The following is a 19,742-nucleotide window of genomic DNA, read 5'->3' as shown; positions in this document are numbered from 1 at the left end:
GACACTGACACAGTGCAGACCCCCATCTGTCAGCCCGGCTTCACCCCACATCAAGTCTCATGTGCTCAAAATAGCAGCATCCTCTCCCCGCCGTGTCGCTGCCATCACACTTCTAGACTTTTATATTTACCCGCCGTCACGATAAGCTTCAAATTGACATTCCCGCGTGGTAGCTCGCGTGCACGTCACATCCAACATACGAGGCCACGGACAAGTGAGGGATTTTTAAGTTTGTGTGATAAAGAGGCGTCTTGTGGAAAATACCAAGGTTATGAGTAAGCCGGGCTTAGCGAGCGGTGGAAACAGGCCCGAATGAAAAATGAACACAAAACCGGAAAGTCACTTGAAGAAGATCTGGTTTCCGACGCCTGAATCTGGTTTCGTCCCGACGCCCGATTGGATCATAAAGTGCAGAATGTATCTTTGTGTTTGGCTGCATTGCAGATTTCAGCTTTACTGACTTGTCGATTCAACCCCCCTCCAAAGATGTGAGGGGACACGTCTTTGGCAGCGACGGCAGATTCAGAGACAGAGCAGACATTCTGGGCTGAGTTTTCTGTGGTTCACCTGCGTGGAGGTCAGCCGGAGGGTCGCCAAGCGGCCCCACAGCGCCGCGCCGCTGGGGTTCGAATAAGAATCAACGGGGGATTTGCCGACAGAGAGATGTTGGCTGCAAGTTCCATCTGTTCTCACCCATTTTGCATTTTTTTTTTGGTTGTTTTTTTTTTTTACCTCAGAGAGTTGACACCAATGTCGCCGTCCCTCTGGGAACCCCCACCCCCCCACCCCCGACCAGCTGGAGCACGGCGCCATCATCGAGTGAAAGCTGAGGTGAAATCAACAGCGATAGATGAAGATTAAGGATGTGATGAGGCCGTTGACGGTGACATGGGGCCGATGACTGCCTTTGGTTAAAAAATTGCATTTACTTGATTTCAGACAGGTTCAATATGTGTGTTCAGTGATTCCAAACACATTCTAGACTGATGTTATTTTCCAGCCCTCATATCTGAAACCAAGGGATAAAATACCTACAGTAAAAATGAAATAGAAAAAATATATAAACTGCAAACATACCCGTATTTGTGAGCCAAAACCAACTCTTGGGTCATCCTTCATGTTGGAATGTTGACACAAAACATATGTTGTCAAGGAAAGAGAAATGATATAACACTTCCTGGGACTTCCATGTCCAGTTTCATCCAAAAAGCAGACCTGTTTGAATCGATCTCGAATTGGTAAATGCGAAAGCATACAACAGCCGGCGGATTAAATTCATCCAATTTGGTTAGCTGTACGATATCACCGCACAAGGAGCAGAACCCTCAGTCATCTATTTCCAAATAAAACCAACAAGTTCCCTGTCTATGGGTGGGGGGGGGAACCTTGCAATATGAACTCAAGCAGTGGTGATGCTAATGGTAGCAGCTAGCATTCCCAGCTGGAATAAAGGATCTCATTGGTCAGTTGTGGCACCACTGGTTCAACAACATCTTCTGATGGTTGGCGTCCAGGTGGAAAGATCTACAGTGGAACACTGTTTCCACGGTAAACCAAATGGACAATGTTGGCTCATGTTGAGCAGAAGCTAGCTGACTATGGAGCGTGTCAATTTTTTTGTACTGGCCAGTGTCTTTCATTCATTCACTCATTGTCAAAACTGCTTATTCCACAAAGGGATGCGAGGGTGCTCGATCCAATCCCAGCTGGTGTCCAATGAGAGGTGAGGCTTAAGCTGGACGGGTCACCTGTCAATCACAGGGCCACATATAGAGACATCCAACCATTCACTCTGTCATTCTCACCTACGATTTTGGAATCCTCAGTTGAACCCGCTAACTTTTTTTGGACTGCGGGAGGAACACAAAGAACATTGAGAAAACCCAGGCGGAAGAAAATGAAGAGAACACATGAGAACCAAGACAGGAGGACATGGAGAACCCAGTTGACCGTTGTGATCAAACCAGAACATCGTTGCTGCATTGCACTTTCCTAATTATTAAATTTACATAAAATCCAAGAATTGTGATGAGTTAACTGACGGCGTGAGGAACCAGCAAGTTTTTGAAGAACCTCCGACACCAAAAAAACTGGTAAAACCTCTCTCCAATGCTTTACGGATCGTAAAGAGGATCCTGTGAGCCGAACCCCCGCCGACGCCTCGAGTCATCGACTTCACTTTGTCCGCAGAAAAGCAGGCGGGTAACGGACACCCAAATGGCGTCCCGGCCCGTAAAGGGCGTCCGGGGATCAGAGAGAACGCGGCGTCACATCCAGGCGGACAGGATGAGGTGGCTGCTCTGCGTTCTGTCTCAATGGCCTTGATAAAAGGACGGCTAAAATTAACCCAGGAGCGCACATGCCTGCCCGTGACCCCTCGGTGTGAGAGTCAAGTCAGGCAGGAATGTGCACGGAGGAGTGCCGAAAACAGGGAACTCAGCAGCCGGCAGCAGCACCTGGGGCCCGATATGTATACACACACACACACACACACACACACACACACGCACACACACTCCTGATGTAAACAGTGTGCATCCATTTTTTGTGGTTGCGTAAACACTCATTTATCCCCCAGCCAGGAGGAAGACTCCAGGCTCGGATCGCATGATCTGTCAGCCCAAGCATATGAAGGAGTGTATCCAAAACAAATCAAAAAAATTAGCAGGAATGAGCGTATAGGGTGGGTCGTCGGTCTTAATTTCAATTTGAATGAGTGATATTTTTTTTTAATTCAACCCTCAGCGTTCAGTTTTATCCCAACCAAATTAGCAGATGCGAAAAATAAATGTCAGCCCGTGATCCGGACCACTTCTAAGCTGGTTTGGACCAATCAAGGGATACATTTATCAAAAAATGGAAGCAGAAGAGGAGGAGGAGGAAGGGCGAGAGGTCCATGTAAGTGGATGAGATGAGAGATAATGAGAAATTGATAGAAATACCAAGCATGAAAGTGCAGACTAAAATGCTTTTGGATAAAGTGAACAGTAAAACCGGCCGAGGCCTTAATGAATATACAGGACTGTCTCATAAAATTAGAATATTGTGATAAAGCTCTTTATCTTCTATAATGCAATTACAAAAACAAAAATGTCATACATTCTGGATTCATTACAAATCAACTGAAATATTGCAAGCCTTTTTATTATTTTAATATTACTGATTATGGCTTATATCTTAAGAAAACATAAAAATCTTATCTCAAAATATTAGAGAATCATGAAAAAGTAATTTTTGTTTTTTTTAAATTGCATTACAGAAGATAAAGAACTTTATCACAATATTCTAATTTCATGAGACGGTCCTGTATTGTCATTATAATTTCTAGATTTTCCTCTGCTTCAGTAATAACAACAATATCTAAGTGAGTTATCAAAATTGGTCAAACACCTCCTCTGAGTGATTCCACACTGTCAATGTGCTCACACTCCTTCGAGGAAACGTGAAATTCTTTAATGAAAATGATATTTTCTGTTACCGGCGCTTCCAGGAGGTTGGCGACGGGGTGCCCGAGTGTATTCGTGTTTTCCGCAGCTGACATGACAGGCTGTCGTCGCCCCGACCTGCTCGGGAGAGATAATAAGCTTGAGAATGCCCATCTCTCGCCGACCCCACACACACCTTGGCCTGGCGCAGGGGGCGGCACAAGCGGGCCCAGAACGGACAGCTTTTTCAGACACCAAGGCCCGGCCGGGGGGCCGCGGGGGTTTTATCGCCCTGGAATTCCTTCGGATCAGGGTCGCCTTCGCAGCAGGCCTGAGACCTTCCCTTCCACTGATAAGAGCGGGTCAAAGCAGATACGTGCTGTGCTCTGCGCACACTCCCACACACACACACACACACCTGCACACATACACACACATGGAAAAACACACAGCCTGGCCCCTTGGGAGAAAATCATGTCAACAGCCTGTGCCTTAACTTGAACCAGGTCCCGAACTGAGCAGAGTGAAGTGCTTATGTTAAGTTGTCCCTTTACGAGCCTGCAGTTGGGAAACTACATTGTTATAGCCGGAAGAATAAGAATAAGAACAACTTTATTTATCCCGAAGGAAATTGTTGTGCATGAGTTTCAAGTAAAACATAACAATGCTAATAATTCTTTGTTGGGCACTCTTTGTTGGGCTTTGTTTACTTTAGCGACAGGAAAGCGTTAAACCGCATCCCACAAAAAATATGGTCCCCGGATAGGGGAGCTATCAGATATCAAACTGATAAGAACAGATACTACACTTGATCTTAGCCAAAAGGCCACAAGGGACGGGCACATGAGAAACAGAACCGTCGGAAATGCTTGAAAATAAAACGTAAAGACGAAATGTATTGGAATACAGATCACTGGTTCGTATTTAATCAATAAAGGGAGAATAAGAATTAGTGGTTTATATGGATGATGACGTTCTTGCCCCATGTCGGAGTGTAGATATTGGACGGCAAAAAAAACACTGTCCGAAAATGTGACGTTGTATTGAAATGGAATATTGTTATGACATAGCAGTTACGCATCCTGGGATTTGTATCTCTGAAGCTCACCGGTCTCAGGATTATTCATTCACTCGTTCATTTGTTCTTTGTCTCACCGCTTTTCCAGGCCAGGTTGCGGCGGCAGCAGACTGAACCGGGGCGTCCTCGTCCACACCCCACCCCTAAGGGGACCCCGAGGTGTTCCCGGGCATGTTCCGACCCTGGACTGGAGTGAGAAAAAATCAACTCCCACCAATTTACAAATTTACAAAACATTCGAGGTGAGAACTGTGACCTCATGTGAGACGGTTCTCAACATTTATCCCGTCTCCATCTTCATCTCGACTCGCTGATCTTATCTTCAGATAAACAGATCTGAAACCTCTGGGTTGTAGCCAAACTGAAGGAGGATGACGCAGTTATGCAGAGAACCGTGTTTAGTCATAACACCCATTATAACACCGGTATTAACTTGTAATAACCCATCGGAGCTGACAATTTTTTTTTTTTGTGAGAGAAACAGGTTTAGTTTCAATTTTTTTTGATATGCAAACAACCGAATGGTTTATTTGGACATTCCCACAAGCGAGGGAAAAAAGGGGGAACTGATGTTTATTTTTAACCGCGCTGACAAAAAAGTACAAACACAGACTCGGGAACTGGACGAACTTCATGTGGCAGGAGACAGTGAACAGGCCGGCGAGACAGACGATCCAACAGCGACCGAAAGAAACAACGTGATGGAAATATGGCCGGAGTGAGAAGTCAAGTTGGGGGGGGCGGGAGGGGGCACAGAGGGGGAGCTGATTGGTTTAAGGGGAAAACAACTGACTAAAAAAACAAGAGGGAAACCATTAAAGTACAGGAAATTGGAAACAAAAAAAAAGAGAAAATTGTTGCAGAAGGAAGTCATGGTTATTAAATTTAATTAAATACTGGTATAAACTTGTAATTCCACAGGGAGAGCTTTTTGCAGCTAAGTGATGATTCTGTTTGACGGATATGCAACATTTAACAACTTTTTATCTAAATTTCAAAAAATGAAAATCTATTTCAAAGTACTCCTATTAAGACTTTTTTCCTGATACCAATTTTCTCACAGCACGACACACCCTGGTTTGATTCCCACAGGGGGCCTTTCTTCGGAGGTTGCATGTGCGCGGGTTTCCTTCCACAAAAAACATGACATCGTTGGATTAAATAAGAAAAAAATTACCCAGATATGTAAATAAATAGTCATGTGACCCTGCCATCGACTGGCGTCCGGTCTACGGCGAACCCAACCTTTCGCCCAATGAAAGTCCGAAAAGGCTGCAGCATCCCCCGCAGGAAGCGCAGGAAAAACATAGATAATGAATGAATGGACACTTTTACCGTCACTGTACAGACACCACTGAAATCTCCACATTCTTCATGAAAGATGGAGATATTGGTGAGTGAGGAACAATTTTTTTCATCAGAAATTATCATGAAAATAATCGACTTGATTCATTGAGGAGCAAATTTTGAATTGTATTCGGCTGGACAACGTGCGGTCGATGGGCTAAGAGGCCGGATCAGCTGTCAATCATACAGAGACGTTCAAACATTGACTCGCTCATTCACACCTACAGTCTTAAACAAACCCGCTGACGGCTTTGGGACCGTTGGAGGAAGACGGAGACCATAGACAAAATCCAGGCAGGAGAGCATGGAGAGAGCACCAGTCAACACATATACCTATTTATTCGCTTTATTCCACACTTCCTGTTAGGTTTGCTCATTTTGCTCTCAGAACGGCGTTCCTGAAATTAAAATGCGAACACTCAGTCGACTTTGTCGAACCTAAAAACAAAAAAAAATAAAAACAGGCTCTGGTTCTAAACCAACAGGTTTTATTGTTGTTAAGGCGACAGGCAGCGGGGAAGCCTCGAGTCACAGCTAGTCTTTTAGTCTTCAAAATCAGACACGGGTTACCACCACAGTCTGGATCTCTACTTGGATAAACGTTTTAATAAAAAAAAGAAAAAAAAAAAAAAGGGTGGTTGGGGGTGCACGTAGATGAATGGATCGTAACCGTGGCGACAGACACAGTGACAGACGTGGTTTCATTCAGCCGGGCTTGGATTACAGTATTTAAGGCGTGACGTCAGTTCATCCCCCCGCCTCCGCTCACGACGTTCCCTCCCCATCCTAGACCTGCACCTGTGCTCGACGCATCCCGGCGTGTCAGCTGATGCGGAGCGGCGCAAGGAGAGTGAGGTGTGTGAGGCGTGTGAGGTGTGCGAAGAGTGTGATTTATTTCCTTCTCGCCACCTGATTTAGCTGCTAAGATGTAGCTCGTTGCAGGAAAAAAAAACATAATATCCGCTATTTTCGCTCCTCCATCACCTGAGGTGATGAACAGGAGCTTGTTGGAGATCGAGTACTTCTTAATGCAGTACATCCCTGTGTAGTACCGTGTATTTTTACGCAACGCGGATACATTTGTAATTATTCATGTTAATGATTGACAGCCTGCCGCAGACAAAAAGTATCTGCTTCTGTTATTCCGTCTCATCTCAGCTGCTGTGAAAAAGCCTTTCATGGTAGAAATCAGACAAATGGCAGGACTATTCATCTATCTTTCTATCTATCAAGTTATTTATCTATTTATCAATTTATGTCTATTTTGGCTCTTCGTTGCGAGTGACAACAGAAAAATCTAATTCTAGATTTAATTAAAGATCTCACAGCATCTGAAAACAGTTGTTTAGAGGGGGGAACTTGAATGCATCACGAAGGTCGTACACAGAACATGGAAAGAAACGTGAAACTGGATTAATCGTTAAAAAAAGGAAAGATAGAGGAAAAACACCCTGGATTTTCTAGCTCTGCACAAAATCTGCTCAAATACAAACACGTTTCTCATTCCCTGCCTGAATCCCGGCGTCTACGGACTCCCTCCCGGACTTTCCCTCGACCCTTCTCACGTGCACACGACCACTCGTTATCCTCCCGCGCTACGTATTAGTGACGGCTACATGTCACGACCTCTGGTAGGGGAGATGTTCGCAATCTTACGTCAGTCCGAGTTAAAACGACGATGGTGATCGTAGTCAGTAATAAAAAAAAGGGAAACTAAATTGCATTAGTTTTTTGGGAGAGTCTACAGAGTGTTATGACAGGCCTCGGGCTGGAGGTAGCGCTAAAGGAAGAGCCGTGCTGAAGAAGAAATGGACGTCTCGCCCGGAAAAACTGCAGCACCGCAGACGGGTGGGAAACTCTACCCTGGTTCTGCTCTGGGGTTAAAAGGAGGAAAAAAAAACAAGCAAATAAAAAATAAAAAAAAACAGCGTTGTAAAATTCATTCACAATATTCATATTGTGATCATGAAGCTGGGGGGGGGGGCCTTAAGGGAGATCTTTGTGCTCGGTGGTGGATTCTTTGATGATCTGAAAAGGAAGAGACGGATTGGACGTTAGCCTGTCACCTGACCATCATGGATTTTTTAAAATCCTAACATCTGGATTTAAGTCCTTAGAAAAAAAAATCATCAAATTTCTCAATGCCAGTGAACGCCACCACAGACGAAGGCAAAACGGAGAGAGAATCTGCCTCAGTATTCGTGCTCTACGTGGCGGGAATAATAACCAGGGACTATCAAATGCGTTTCAGTGTTTCTATCTTCTACCGTCACCGTGTGAAACACCCCGCTGTAAGCTAACATTACATTACATTACAGTCTTTTAGCAGACGCTTTTATCCAAAGCGACTTACAAAAATTGCAATTCAATAACTGACAATCCAAAGTACCAGTAGTCCTTATTCAGAAGTCACCACTCTGCCAAATAACCATTTCAAAACCATATACATAAATACATTCATTTATTCAGGTTTTTTTTTGTGGAGGGGGGGCTAAGTGCGATTAGTGGAGTAGTGCTTGGTGAAGAGCTACGTTTTCAGATCATGGCGGAAGATGGGCAGCGACCCCGCTGTTCTGACCTTTTCCGGGGAACTCCAAGCTTATTATGGCGACGATGTTTACGTTCCCGTGTGTGGCGTAGAGGGCCAGAAGATCTTAGCTCTCTTGAAGACGCAAGAAAAAAAGCTGACCAGAAGTCAAAAGTCACGCCCAAAACCAGAAAAAATCCGGTTATCAGCGTGACTTTTGAGTTCCACCAATCACCTACATCATATGTGTTCATATAGAGCTGTAAAAAGACCCTGTAATCCCTGGTTCACGGTTTATCACCTGTCTGAATGCAAGAAAACATGGCCTCGTTCCTGAAAAGGGCTTATGAGATCAATCTGTCTGGAAAAAAAAAAAATCTTTTTCAATGTTTCCGGAAACAGAAGCTGTCTGCTGAGAAATTATGGGATGAATGACATCATGCTCCTGTGAGCCGATGGGGTTCCCGCTTTGGATCCATGTTGAGATTTTAGACCCACGGCGAGAGCGTCTGGCCGGATCAGTGGGAGAACAGGATATTTACGATAAAAGTAGATGGAGGAGCCGGAAATGTTCAAATAAACGTCTCAGCCCCGGGAGGACGGGAGTTGCTTCCAGGAGGGCTCGACGCCGCCCCCTAGAGGAGCAGTGAGCGCAGTGCACTGCGTTGCTCTCCCTACCTCGCCGTCTCTGGTCTCCACGGTTCGAACCAGGATGCTCCTCTTCACGTGGGCCTCCGGGGATTTAGTGTCCAGGTTGGTCTCTGAGGGACGAGACCGGAAAGCGGGAGATTTAGCAGAACCCGGTAATGGCTAACAGAACCTTCCTGGCGTGGAGAAGAAATAAAAGCAGGATAAATACGGACCTCTAAAATGCAGGTTGGAGAAGCTCTGAACCGGAATGGTGATCCTGTCGGCAAGAGACGGGAGAGTCACCGACAAACATTCGGGTCGTAACCCCACCTGCCCGCACCGACCGCGACCCACCTGCTCTCCTCTCCTTCCAGCAGCTTCCTGTAGGTAGCGATCTCAATATCCAGGGCCAGTTTGACATTGAGGAGGTCCTGGTACTCCTGCAGGTGCTTGGCCATCTCCTCCTTCAGCCCCTGGGTCTCCTCCTCCAGGCGGCTCACTGTATCCTGGTAGCCGGACGACTCCATGGCGAAGCGGTCCTCCATCTCCCGGAGCTGCCGCTCCAGGGATTCATTCTGAAGACGGAGAGAGAATCCCCACCCCGCTGTGAAGGCTCTTCTGTCTCATTGGAAGACACAAGTATAAAAGAACTAAGAGGCTTCATGGGTCTTGTTGTTTTATTTCACGGGGTGCCCACATTTTTTCGCATTGTGAGCTACTTTTCAAATAACCATGTGAAAATGATCTACCTCCACTAAAAAGGGTGAATATATATTTATTGATATATCTCCTCAGTATACTTAGCACAATAAATGTTTGTGGATGTTGCATAACTGCATGAACCCTGACAGCACACGACAACAGAGTGCTTTTTTTGTAAATACCTTATCTGATGATTTGAATGGAGTCAGCAGCATAGTTGAAATTAGCAGGGAGAAAAATGACTGCTGTCCTGACAGCTGGGATTTTAGTTCCTTCACCTTTCTCCTTCTCAGCTCACTTTTCGGTGGGAAGTCGGTGCTGTAGTTTTTATGAACGCTCTGAAAATGCCGCTCCACAGTTCCCTTTTTCGGTATAGCGATGGCAGACTAGCAGATGAGGGGAACGCACTTTTAAAATGACCTAGTAAAAAAAAAGGTCCACCTCCATTTCCGTATGGAAGTGATACGTTTTAGTCTTTTTACTTGGTCCAGCCCCCCTTACTTATTTTTATACCAATAAGTTTAGAAGACATAAATTGGAGGCTAACTTGCTAGCTTGCTAGAATGCGCCGCTATGTGCTCATGCGCAGTGACGCCTGTGTCAGAAAAGGTCAAGTGACAAATTTCATAGTGAGGATGATCGGCTGACGTCTACGTTTTAATGCCATGCGATCTATTCACACTACCTTTGCGATCGACCGGTAGATCGCGATCGATCGATTGGGCACACCTGTTTTATTTGATGGTGCACGAGCTGCACAAAATGATAACATCAGTGTCTGGATCACACCTGTCATGCGACTTAATCTGGTCTAAATTGCAGATTTAGATCCTATTTTCCTGCAGGTGAATATTCTCACAAAGGTCCACCCGCTTGACTCACTGTTCCACGGAGGGCATCCAAGTCGCAGGTCACCGCTTGAACCTGACGGCGATACTCATTGGCCTCCTGCTTGGCCTGCCGCAGAGCCTCCGCGTTCCGATTGGCCGCGTCGGTCAGGTCGACAAACTGCACACACAAAATGCGCGAGGGGATCGTTATCAACAATATCATTGCTCGGACAGCTAAATAACCCGAATGAAAAACCGCCGGTGGGAAGAAAATTAATGGTGACAGACGATACTGGAAAAAACTTGATAGAAAGTGAAGTCTAAGAGAGGAGGGTCTCATGAGTGCATCTCACTGACTGCTTGAGGGAAGTCAGAGTTTTTGTTCATTTTCGGCATTGTTTATCACTCGCAGTCCCTACATTGAGCCATTCACTCTGTCATTCACCCCGAGTCCTGGAGAAAACCCAAGCAGGAGAACCCGAAGGGAACCGAGTCGGGGTAGAAATTGGCCCCGGGGACCTTCATTGGCCTCAATCCAAGCTGACATCGTAGGAATTTCACTGTACGGGGAAACTCGTTTCTACACTGCACACATGACTATAAATGCTTTGAATCTTGACTCTTGAATTTGGGCAGGAAGTGGGTTTTTTACCGAATTGGTCACCTGTCAATCAAATGAAACATCAAACCATTCACCCTTTTGTTCACAACTGCAGACAATGTAGAGCCTTCAATGAGCCTGATGACTTTTTTTTGGGCTTTGGGAGGAAGATGGAGAAAATGGACAGAACCCGGGCATGATAAAATATTAATAATATTGATAATTGAGCATATAGGCAAACTTTACGAGTTCATTTTCGGACAATTCTGAATGAAAAATGACCCAAGGGTCCTCTGACCTTGGAACGGTACCATTCTTCTGTCTCCTGCATGTTGGACGAGGCCATGGTCTCATACTGGACCCGGATGTCCCTCAGAGCCGCCGTCAGGTCGGGTTTGGACACGTCCAGGTCCACGTGCACCTGCTGGCTCAGAATCTGGTCCTGGATTTCACGCATCTCCTGCGACAGGGCGGAGGGAGGACGTTTTAGACCACGAGCAGTCAAACCTGCAGAGCTTTGGATATTTCCTAGGCCCCGCTTTTTTACCTCCTCGTGGATCTTCTTCAGGAAGTTTATCTCATCCTGCAGGGCGTCAATCTTCCTCTCCAACTGGACTCGGTTGAGAGACGCCTCGTCCACATCCTGGGACAAGAAATGCAGCGCGTGAAGGAAAACCGGACCGGGACACATGGGTTTGTTTCGACGGAGGGAGAAGCCGGGAAACAGGAAAAGGAATCACCTGTCTGAATGCATTCAGGTTGTTCTCTGCGTCTTGGCGGAGGGCAAGTTCATCCTGCAGTCTTCGGGCAGAAACACAGAGAATGACAAAGAGGAATTGGAAACGGAAATCTGGAGTTGTGACACCGGTCCAGCTCCGGTGGTTCATTGAAACAAATGGGAAAGAAAGGTTAAAGTACAAGAGTGATTTAAGAAATAATAATGACGATGTTGCAAGAGGGAGAGGGAAGGTGAAAGAATTCTAAAAAGCTAAGACAATATTGGATTTGTGTGGCAGTATTCCAGGTTATTACACGGGATTTAACTCAGCGCCGGGAGTGACGGCCGACACGGCCTCTCTGTCTGGTTGCCCGGCAGAAGAGGTCACGCACAGGTCGCGGTGGGTGTGCGGGAGCAGCACCCCGTCTGTATCTCCGAATCTGGACGTGCAGGAGGCCTGACTGTCCGATCCGAACGTCAACACGTAAAAATCCACCCGCGAGGTTTTTCTTAACTGTCTTATCGCTTTGCCAACAAACACCCGATGTCTGATCTTCGAAAAGCTGAGCGCAAGATGGAGAGGGACTCTTTTCAGATGTCGAAAGGGCGGCTCATGTAACATTTCACCTTCACTCCAGTGTAATAGCCAGGGGCCTTTCCCATGGGATGGAGTGCGCACACACACACACACACAAATAATTTGCCCTTAAACGGGGGTACATCTGTAGGGTTTCCCTGAATGAAGTGAAAGAGGGATGGCAGTCAGAGCCACCCTGACCTTTGACCTCCTGAGCTGACTCCATTCACCCTCATCCTTTTCCATTTCGATCTCTGATCGTTCGGTGCTAAATCATTTCATGCGCAAGCGAACCAAAAAAAAAAAAATCTCGACCAGGGGTCGCGAGTCCGAGTTTCGGCCTGAGAGAGAACAAGAACATCTGCCAGGCCGGCTTCTCTCTTTGTGGCGGGATACAATGGCGCTAGCCTCATTCCTCCGCTCTGACTCAGTGGCAGCGAGGGGTTCAGTCCGGATCAAGTTTGTAAAGAGGGATCCAGGAGTAAAGCTCCGGGCCGGGCGCATTCCAGCCAACCGGAGACAAAAACCAAATCTGCATATAAATACTGTCCACAGAAAGGGGAGAGAAGAAAAAAAGGAATCCTCAGATCTGTCTCATTTTTGTGCTGAAAACAAAAGTAAGAAAACAAACCGAAGCCAAATGGGCTGAGAGTTGTTTTCCATCCTACTTTCGGACCAACCGACGGCCGTTGGTCTCATCTGATGGGCTATTAGGTTGTTACCATAGCAACAAACCACTGCCACGCAAGCGTTTAAGAAACGAACAAATATGACTATAAATGTGCTCAAGCGCTTTATCGTTTCTCTCCGCACACATGAATTAATTGATTACCGATCAGTGACATTCATGCGATTCCCCGATTCTGCTTTGATCCGATTAAATTTTTGTTAAATCAAGCGAGGTGAACGAAATAAACTTCCTATATCCGTTTCTGTTTCGCTAAAGGAAGATAGCGGAGGTTGCAAAATGAACGAGGAAGAGGAAGCTGACATTCTTCCGAGCACAGAAGAAAAAAAATGACAGATTGACTCCCTCCCACCTCTGCTTGAGCATGTTCACGTCGGCGGCCAGGTTGTCCCTCTCGATCTCCAGGTGAGCCTTGCCGGCCGTCAGCCCGTCGACCTGCCGACGCAGCTCCCCCAGCTCCTCCTGGTAGATTTCCCCCAGGCGGCTGGGCTCCTTCACCTTCAGCTGGTTCAGCTCCATCACCAGCATCTTGTTCTGCTGCTCCAGCAGCCGCACCTTCTCGATGTAGCTGGCGAAGCGGTCGTTCAGGCCCATCATCTCCATCTTCTCGTTGGTGCGGGTCTCCTTGAACTGGACCTTCATGAGCGAGTCCGCCGAGAAGTCCAGCCTGTCCCCGGGGACGGCGGAGCCCAGGGTCACACGGGACGCCGGGCCGGCGTGGTGGAGGACGCGGGGGACGCCGTGCCACGAGAAGCGGGCGTAAGACGACCCCCGGTTCCCCGTGGCGCTCCTTCCCTGGGGCGTGAAACGCCTCCAGTACGAGGACTGGACTCTCTGACTCTCCATTTTGGGGACTGGAACTGGCTCGGGACAAAAACACAGCTTTTATAGGGGAAGGTCGAGCAAACCCCCCCCCCCTTTCGCTCGCCCTCCCAAGTGCAAAGGGGCCGCAGGGTGGGGCAGAGGGGAGGGAGGGTGGCGGGCATTGAAAGAGAGCGACGGGGAGGTTTACATGACACTCAAAAAGCTCTTTGCCAGGGATTGTCTGTGCTCGTCCACTCAACTCCAAATGTCTCTGCGCCCGCTCCCCCCCCCCTCACTTCTACTGTCACCCCACTTTGCCCCCCTCCTTTTTTCTTCTCTGTTCCAGCTGAATCAAAAGGAATCTGTACGACAGGGTTCTGACCAAAGATTCAACCTGAACGCATAATGAGCCCTTGAAATACTGATGGATTGGACGCGGCGGGCTTCAAGGCGGCTGTAAATTCGATATCTGTCTGATTTTCAGAGCCGTTCATTGTTAAAAAAAAAAAAACATGTTACCAGAAAACAGGTCAAAAGTTCTCCTGGAACATCCAAAAGACGGAGCTCCTTGAGCAATGGGGCCTTCAGTCAACTGCAGATTCACTGTAAAAAAAGAAAAAAAACACAAACAAAAATAAAATAAATGTGAAACAACTCCTCCTGACCTCAGACCTTCGGATCACAGTTAACACAGTAATAACACTGGAATAAGGGCTCATAAAACCTACTGATCACGGTGTTGTGTTTGGTAAGTGGCTCCAGGTTTAGCGGCTCCAGAGAAATGTTCGCTTAATGCATTAATGATATCCCTCTCACCAACACACACACACACACACACACACACACACACACACCTTGAATGTGAGCACAAATAGAAGACTGTGACCGTGATGTAAAAGAGCAGCAGATTAGATTGATAACCAGCAGCAGAATAAACAGAATTATTTTTTTTCTGCCAATAAATGACTGTGACATTCATTTATTGATTTATTCATTCATTCATTCATTCACAGGAGCAGGAGGCGGGGTCAGACCTGGATGGGTCAGCTGTCAATCATACGATGACATCCAAGCACTCGCACCCATCATTGAACCCGCTGACTGGTTTCTGGTCTGCAGAAGGAAGACGGAGAACCCGGAGGGAACCCACCCAGGAGAACGCGGAGTGAACCCCGATAAAATTTTACCCCAAAGTCCCAGGAGCCGTGCTACATCAATCGCCGCCACCCATTTCCCTGACGACACGTGGAAGAACCCTGGCTCTTCTGCCTCTGGCTTCCTCGTGGAAGGGATTTGTGGGGAAGAGATTGGCTGCCCTCCTACGCGTCTCAAGAAAAGAAGAGTTAACCCCCCCGTCGATAATTTACATGCCCATTATTGTGTCGGATGGATTTATTTACCTCTGCAGAGTAGAGAGAAGTAGCTTCATTAGCGGGTGAGAACAAATCAAATGCCGACAACCATGGATGAGACAAAGGCGTAAGGGGGGGGGGGCTTCGAAAATGAAAACTTTCTTCGCAGAACACTTGTTAAATTCAATTTTAGTGAAATCACACCTGCTCCAAATAAAAGTTACCATAAGAATTTTATCATTTTTTAAAATTTAAACCTTTTTTTTTTTCTCCGTTGAAGGATTTTCTCATCCTGATGGACAACTTTGCAGATCGGATCATGACCTGATGGGAAACCTAGAAATGAAGAAAAATGCATAAAAGTTAAACTGAAAACTGCATAAAAACAACATTCTTATTCGGGATTTAAAGAGGAACTGACTGTAGTCCGTGGATAATTCTGTCCTCGCCCCTGTTCGACCAACCAGAGAAACCATGCACTTGCTCTGTGCGTGCACGCCCAGCAGGGATAAACAACAAATCAAATGCACTTTCATTGATGAGGCATTATTAGGAGGAACAGAACTGTCAGGGCTCCTGTCTCCCTGAAAGCAACAAATGTGGTTATTACCAGTTAATTAATTCATCTTTATATTAGGTGGTATGTGTATGTGTTTGTGTATATGTGTGTGTGTGTGTGCGCACGCCTCTCTGACCCGTGTCTCCAGTTCATGTTAATAAGACACTTTGTATCGAAACCGAACAAATGAAATCGGTGGGTTTTTCTGTACTTCAGCCGGGGTTTTTATGTCCCTTTTCTTTCCTTTAATGAAGTGCTGTGTTACCTTAGGGTCGTAAAATCCCGGTGTTGGCGGCGGGGGGGCGGGGGGGATGTAAGGGGCTTTTTTGTCATCAGAGCCTGGCAGTCAAAGGGCTACGAAGGCAAGAGTGAATAAACCCGGCGGGACTTTACTATCTGGCCAATGGTGTCGTGAATAGAGATGCCAGACAATGGAGGCGGTGTCTTGAATTCCAATCGCTCTCCTCCGACGGAGGCCGGGGAAGGAGAACCGCTCAGGTTTGGCAGCGACTTGCAGATTTAAAGTCCTCCATCTGCGGGGGCGAAACAACATGGCTGCACTATTAAGGTGACACATGTTGTTTGGGCCCCCTGGATGTTTGTGAGCAGCCCGGCTGTTGCCCCAGGTCTGGTCACTGAGGTGATGCGGACTGCAGACCAAACATCCACGCATGAGCGGGAAGAAAGAGCCTCCACCCCTGCCGCTGCTGGCGAACAGCTGATTCATGGTTCGGGGGACACCGTCTGGTCTGTGAGACATTCAAGAGGGGGGAAAAAAAGTCTGTTTTTTTCCATTTTTTTGTCCAATCCAGACACCTTGCATCATCCAATGAATCGAATCTTAAGTGGACTGTTCTGTCTTAGACTGAATTAGATTGCAAAGTTAGAATTTAAAGCTATTGAAGAGTGTTTTTTTCTATGAAACAGTTTTTTTTTTTGTCAAATATCAGGGGATTAGTCCACCTGCACCTCCTGAAATGACCTAAAAGCATCCAATGAAAGGATGGGTTTTAAATCAAAGAAACATTGGACTGTACCAAGTTACAGCGTATCAATTTGTTTGGGTTGCTGCAGATCCAGTGGTTTCGGGATCACGGTCCTCAAAATGCTGCTCTTCCAATAAAAAGGATTCCTTTTGGCTCAGTAATGAAATCTGGTTGGTTTACAAAACCGGAGCCTCCTGATAAGGTCTGGACCCCCCCAGCCCAGGTGGTCGGGTGATAAGAGACCTCCGCAGGTTTGGACGAAAAGCCTGTCGGATCCAGGAACGCGTCATTATTTCGGGCCGCCATGACACTCACTGACACTGACAGCGGCGATGACGTCCCTCAGCCTGCAGGGGGGGCGTGTACCTGAGCACATCATAACAACCAGCCCACACGCCGGTGCCAAGAAGCAGCGGGGCCTCATGGGAACGGGGGCACGGTGAAAAAAAAAGCCCAAGGGGCTTAACTGGGACCAACGGGCCGGCTTTATGACTCAGCAGCACTGGGTCCAAACAGAGCGGCCACAAAGCGGAGAGGCCCGGCTTCAGTCTGCCTGTCAGCAGGAATGCAGGGGGGCCCGAATACGACCCACAGACAGAACTGCATTCCACATAGCCACAACATGGCCGCACATACACACACAAACACACACGCACTGCTGATGTGTGTGATGCACTTGACTGATTGGTTCTGAAGATGTACAACCTTCCAGTAGTTGCAATCTATTTAGGTGTGTGTGCAACAGGCCGGCACTGGAAGCAAAGCTGCAGAGCCCCCGGCCTCCAAAACACGATTCCCTGCATAAACTTGGGTTTTCTTCAAGTATCAAACACCAATCACCTGAGGGTCAAGAGGAAACCAGGAGACTCCATCATTGTTGAATTGAAATCATAAAAGACGAGTCTGTCAACAAAACCCGACTCCCACGGAGTCGGCGAGCGAGCGCCGGCGGCTGGCTCGTGAAGTCAATTCACGACAAATAAAACACACTAAACAAAAGCAGCAGTCAAAAGTCCATAAAAAAGCCTTTTGTCCCACACACTCTTGCCCTCCATCGCCACCGGACACGACCACGGGGATCACCACTTCCTGTGTCTGCCCGCCGTTTCCCCTGAGCGGAGGAAGAAATTTAGACCCACCGAAAGAGAGACAGAGATACAGAGAAAGAGGATAAACAAGCACATCAGTCAGTCAAAGAGGTTCTGCATCCCAATAATGGGTTTCACTGTCCTCCTGTGCGTAAACACACACACACACACACACACACACACACACACACACACACACAGACACACACTAACAGAAAAAGAGAGACTGGTGCTTTTAAAAAGTATTTATTTCTTTTACAGCAAGCGCATTGTGCATATAAAATATGTACATATATCTATACAGTGTGTATATGTGTATATATATATATATATATATACACACATACACACACACGTATTTATATATGTATGTATGTATGTATGCACACACACACACGTTCATGTTTGTTAAGCACACCTGGTTCATTACGATAAATATCTGCTTCATTTCTGACAGTCTGCACTCAAACCACTCCAGTGCTTCAGTCATCGTAATCCAAACCTGTCCGTTTTATTTTTTTGCAGTATTTCTGTAGTTCTATATAGGTGTACGTAAAAAAGTAGAAGTGTGTTTTCATATTGATTAAAAAAAAACAACAACTAAACGAGTCATTAAAGTTTTCTTTAGTTGCTGTAAAACGCAACCCTGATAAAAAAGAAAAGAAAGAAAAAAAAAAAAAGTTGGGAGATTGTTTGAAAGGCCAGAAAAGACAAAGGCAATATTTTGAGAAACTCAAAATCTGATGACGTACAAACTCGTGAACGGCGAGAGAAAGTCTGGACGGGGACTTTGGTGATACACTCTCTAACGTCCACAAAGCGATTGATGTCGGGATTTTAAGGCGCCGCTACCTGAGGGGTCAAAGGTTAAGGGCGAAGACACGTCGGTCCTGGATTGAGAGAACGACGGTGTTACGATTTATTAGCACTTCCTGTGACGTCCCAACTTTTTTTTTGTTTTTTTTCCCCTTTAATAACAGGGTTGCACATTTGATATATCTGACTTTGCACTGCAAGTCCTGTCCAGATACATGTTTCATACGCTTAGAGATAAATTTCTAAAGAACTACTTCCTCTTCGTTTGTTCAACCCAGGGTTCTCCACCTGTCTGTTCTTGAGGTCTGCGGGCAGAAGTCAGCCCTTTCACCCAGGTGTGTGTGAGTGTGTGTTACCTCAATATCGGACACGCGGCGCGAACCCTGGAATAAACAAAGTCGTCATTCGGGTTGAACAGCGAACTCCGACGTTTGCAGCTCTGTTCCCGTGCCTTATTTTGATGACGTGACGGGGCGGGGCCCAAAAAGCCGCCTTTGCACCGGAACGAGAACCAGCCAGACGGAGTTTGTTTTTCCACCCGTTATTTTTTTTTTTCTCCTCCACTTATAAACCCACTTAATTCTGTTATTGTCTGCAAAACCAGCTGCTTTCAATTCACTGTACTTTTAACGACATTGAGTCCTTGAAAGTATCTTCAGTCTAAATATAAAAAATATATTCATACATATTTGCTTATAAAATCTAATTGAAATGGCATGGGGACATAAATAGAAACAAGTTCACATTCGAAGTAGTAAAAAAAAAAATAAAAAAAAAAATCAAATTTGGTAAAGACAGAGCAGAAAAAATAAAAATACCCACAACATTCATTTTTCCATAAAAGTGCATCTGATTTAAATGGATCCTTAAAGCTATGGCTTCCAAATCGGGGTCACCTGGGCCGTACACACACCTACTGTGTCATCCGCCGCAAAGGCCACGGATATCAACTACACAATTAATGCTTTTACTTTGAAAGTCTTCAACCATTAAAAAAAAATAAAATAAAGTAGC

The 19,742-nt window shown here is 46.3% G+C and overlaps 1 protein-coding gene and 1 pseudogene across 1 annotated transcript; both read right to left on the bottom strand.

Moving 5' to 3' along the window:
* Window positions 1-4,147: 4,147 nt before the first annotated feature.
* Window positions 4,148-4,262, bottom strand: LOC147217478 (U2 spliceosomal RNA; annotated as a pseudogene).
* A 2,059-nt stretch (window positions 4,263-6,321) lies between these two features.
* Window positions 6,322-13,983, bottom strand: gfap (glial fibrillary acidic protein). Its single transcript, XM_086176055.1, has 9 exons — window positions 13,476-13,983; window positions 11,881-11,941; window positions 11,688-11,783; window positions 11,439-11,600; window positions 10,592-10,717; window positions 9,362-9,582; window positions 9,241-9,284; window positions 9,056-9,138; window positions 6,322-7,878 (listed from the first exon to the last, which is right to left on the bottom strand). Exons 1-9 carry the CDS (start codon window positions 13,967-13,969, stop codon window positions 7,837-7,839), a joined length of 1,329 nt encoding a protein of 442 aa, XP_086032181.1. The 5' UTR covers window positions 13,970-13,983; the 3' UTR covers window positions 6,322-7,836.
* Between the last annotated feature and the right edge of the window lie 5,759 nt (window positions 13,984-19,742).

This window comes from Fistularia commersonii, chromosome 28 (assembly GCF_037954325.1).
Source record: "Fistularia commersonii isolate RoL2024-O1a breed Wild chromosome 28, RoL_Fcom_v1.0, whole genome shotgun sequence".
In the NCBI taxonomy this organism is placed as follows: domain Eukaryota; kingdom Metazoa; phylum Chordata; class Actinopteri; order Syngnathiformes; family Fistulariidae; genus Fistularia; species Fistularia commersonii.
The sequence above is the reverse complement of the archived record's forward strand: the minus strand, read 5'-3'. Positions and strand labels throughout refer to the sequence as shown.

Coding starts and splice junctions, on each gene's coding strand:
- gfap (XM_086176055.1), bottom strand. CDS start 13,969: ATGGAGAGTCAGAGAGTCCAGTCCTCGTACTGGAGGCGTTTCACGCCC. Junction 11,601..11,687: donor TGAAGAAGATCCACGAGGAG/GTAAAAAAGCGG, acceptor GCCCTGTCGCAG/GAGATGCGTGAAATCCAGGA. Junction 9,285..9,361: donor CTGGAAGGAGAGGAGAGCAG/GTGGGTCGCGGT, acceptor TCTTGCCGACAG/GATCACCATTCCGGTTCAGA.